At 37.9% G+C, this 3733-nt stretch overlaps 1 protein-coding gene across 1 annotated transcript; it reads right to left on the bottom strand.

The window, feature by feature from the left end:
- Positions 1 to 685: 685 nt before the first annotated feature.
- Smp_098570 (sodium-bile acid cotransporter, putative) lies at positions 686 to 1384 on the bottom strand (the record flags this gene model as incomplete). The annotated part of the gene is made up of 1 exon (XM_018795187.1): positions 686 to 1384. One exon carries the CDS (start codon positions 1382 to 1384, stop codon positions 686 to 688), a length of 699 nt encoding a protein of 232 aa, XP_018646983.1.
- Between the last annotated feature and the right edge of the window lie 2349 nt (positions 1385 to 3733).

Here is a 3733-nt window from a genome sequence, read left to right as displayed (position 1 = left end):
TATTAGTTAAGGTACAACCACGAAAGTACAGAAGTGAAAGAACAACCACTGCCGCGTGGGCCAGTCCATGGCATATGATTGATTGATGCGCGTTGACTATCCTTGACCTTGACAGGGATCGATGATCTGTTCGATATTCAGTGACATTTCATCGACCCTACAAGACAAACTCGGTGAACCGAAATCTTCGCTGAACAATTTCTACTTTTTTCATGTACTACATGGCTTCTTAGAGTATGAAAAGACGATCAGACGCTGTTAGACGTAGCAAGCTGTCAGGATCGTGTTTATCAACGACACACTCGTTGGATTTGAACTTCTGGCTGGTCACGTCTTAGGGACATCACTACCCCACTAGGGGGGTTGGGCTTATGCGGTAAATGAATTTCCAAAGTAAATATTTGTGTAAGTCTTCAAAATTGATGCTGACCTCATTATTTCTACCCGACACACCCCAATTGAAGGCGCTCGGTCACCCATTTGCACTAGATCATGAGTGGGTACATTATGCTGCACATCTCTCACAATAACTCTTTAGCTTAAATCAAATACTTATTGATACATCGATACAGATTTCCTACGTCAGTGATCTACACATCTGGTATAGCAAATACCAGAATTCTATAAAGAACAATTCATAAACAACAACATGAAAATGATTTTATAAAACGCTATCTTATATTGTTTAATGAGTTTCAATGTCACTAACAGTTGTCGTTACTCCTGTCCACGGTACTTTTGTTTGTGGTACATTGGTATCATTTTCTGTCTTCGTTAGGTCATGATTACAATTGTTACTCATCTCTGTAGTAACAGGTGTTTCGATTTTATTAGATATTTTCTGCTGTTTACAGCATTTACGTTTAATTAATATGGATGAGTATATTAAATACAACGGTATAGGCGTTAATTGAGCAACAGCAATTGGCATAATAGCGCCCAATTCACCAGTTGGTTTGGGCATAACATATAATAGGACAAGAATTGCAATACCAATATTTTGTACACCAGTCTCTAAAGCAACCGTAATAATTGATTGACATGGTTGTCGTAAAATAAATACGAATAATGAACCGATACAAAACCCAAGCCAAGGTAACAATGCACATATAATAATAAGTAAAGGATAAGCACCCAATAGGCGAAACAATGACCAATTAACGTAAACACCAACAGTTAAAAAGAATACTATTTTAAATTTAAAAACTGGACCGGCTAGTTTAGCTAATTTCATAGCTAAATTCGGTTTCCATATACGTAGACCTAAACCTATTAATGCTGGTATTGCTATCTGTAACAACTGCAAGAAAATTTGGACGTATGGAATTTGTATTCTGATCGCATCATTGAAGAACCGACCGTAGATGAATAGAAGAAGTGGCATCATAACTGTGAGTGAATAAGGAAAAGAAACAAAATAGAAGTGTAAAAATGACCATAGTTTATAACATGTAAAATATATAGAGTCATGTGCATTATTATAAAAGAGGATAGGGCCTGGCAATCTACTTATAAATGGAAACAGTTCTTCAGTTATGTCTGATCCCCAAAACACTCCTTTATGAGAGTGTTCTAATGGTATTCAAGCCACGTGATGTATTTTATTTTGATAGATTTCAATATTTCCATTTTGTTATTTACGAAAAGGAAGCCAATCACAGAAGCATCATATTTGTAATTGAAGCTTTTAACCTCCCTTTTGCCTTAAGTAATTATTTATTAGATTTACCTCTTTCAAGTTACATGAAAGCATGTAGTTTGTAAATAAAATGGAATAATAGATTCAATAATCGTCATCTCATGTAGGTTTCTAAAACATCAGTAGGCTTTTACACTGTACCAGAATAACAATGTACTCTCCTTTTTTATTTAAAATCAAGATGACAACACTAATATGTATGTAGAATTCTAACGAATTGGAAAAGATTGAATTTTAAGTTTTTCATGATTTAGCGTGAGAAAACGTTGCTTACTTTCACCTTTTCTCTTTCTCCTGGTGATCAACTGGATCATGAAGAAAACAACATCTGGGGGAAGCATGGGATAGAGTGGACAGATAGGATGCAGATGAACGATCTAGACTTCGCAGATGATATGGCTCCTCCAACACACACAACAACAAATGCAGGAGAAGACGACCAGTGTAGCAGCAGCCTCAGCAGCAGTAGGTCTCAACACACACAAAGGACGAAGCCAGACTCTCCGAAACAACACAACATGCATCAATCAGATCACACCTGACGGAGAAGCTTAGGAGGATGTAAAACCTTTACATATCTGGGCAGCATCATTGATTAACACAGAGGATCTGATGCAGGTGTGAAGGTGCGGATCAGCAAAGTAAGGGCAGCATATCTACACTTTAAGAACATCTGGAACTCAAAACAATTGTCAACCAACACCAAGATCAGAATTTCCAATACAAATGTCGAGACAGTGGAAACTTGGAGAACTACGAAAGCCATCATCCAGAAGATACAAGTGTTATTTAACAGCTGTCTATACAAAATACTTCGCATCTGTTGGCCAGACACTATCAGCAACAAGCTACTATGGGAGAGAACAAACGAGATTCCAGCGGAGCAAGAAATCAGGAAAAAGCGTTGGAAGTGGATAGGACCGTATTGAGGAAATCACCCAACTGCGTCACAAGGCAAGCCCTCACCTGGAATCCTGAAGGCCAAAAAGGAATAGGAAGACCAAAGCACACATCACACCGAGAAATGGAGACAAACATGAGAAGAATGAGCAAAAATTGGACAGAACTATAAAAAAGGCCCAGGACAGAGTGGTTTGCAGAGTGCTGGTCGGCATCCTATGCTCCATTTGGAGTAGCAGGCGTATGAGACGAAAGAAAAGAGAGCATGAGGAAGCGATACATAAATGACTACTTTTATAATCATAAATAATCTACTCAATGTTCATTCTGTCTGAAATTACGAAGTCTTATGTTAAATAGATAATAAGTTGATATGTCTGTTTTTGTAAGGATGGCTCGTTGGCAAACTCAAGGAAGCCTCAAGAAGCTCAGAAAGAGCCGAAGACATTCCATCCAATTACCACTAGGGGAACATTCTAGAATGTCGACGTGTAGCCTCCCTATTGGATGAACAAGAATGACCCCCTATGTGCCTATTGACTGTCCGAAATGGTGATTTAATTTCAGCCAAAAGACTATAATACATGAGATTTTTGTACTATATTTGACACTGTTTTGGGGAATAAAATTCCTACTTACTAGTCTTCTGTCTTCTCTCTTGCGACTTTGCGGGTTCGCAAGAATCAAAGCTCTAGACATAACAATTTCTAATGTCGAATAATATGTGAGGTAATTATATCAAAATGTAGAAATGCTTTCATCTGAAATTCTATCTTCAATGAGTAACTGGTCGCTAAATTTGCTATTTAATGTCTGCTATTATTAACTTGATATATTTTCTATGCGAACTTCAAAGTTGTTTATCATGGATAACATACTTAGAACGATCAACTCCCGGCAAGCAAACGTTGAATTGGTGTTCATTATTAAGACATAAAGAAATACTATATATCAGAAGGGGTTTTGTGGAGATTTTAGTAATTTTATAGAGTTGAGATCATGAGTCAATTGAAGCTAGACCACCATGGAAAACCTGGAAGCACTGGATGGCCGTTTCGTCCTATTATGAGACTCCTCAGCAGTGCGCATCCACGATCCAGCATTCGCGAGATTCGAACCCAGGACCTACCAGTC

This window comes from Schistosoma mansoni (genome assembly GCF_000237925.1).
Source record: "Schistosoma mansoni, WGS project CABG00000000 data, supercontig 0180, strain Puerto Rico, whole genome shotgun sequence".
Lineage (NCBI taxonomy): Eukaryota > Metazoa > Platyhelminthes > Trematoda > Strigeidida > Schistosomatidae > Schistosoma > Schistosoma mansoni.
This window is presented reverse-complemented; position numbering and strand designations above follow the sequence as displayed.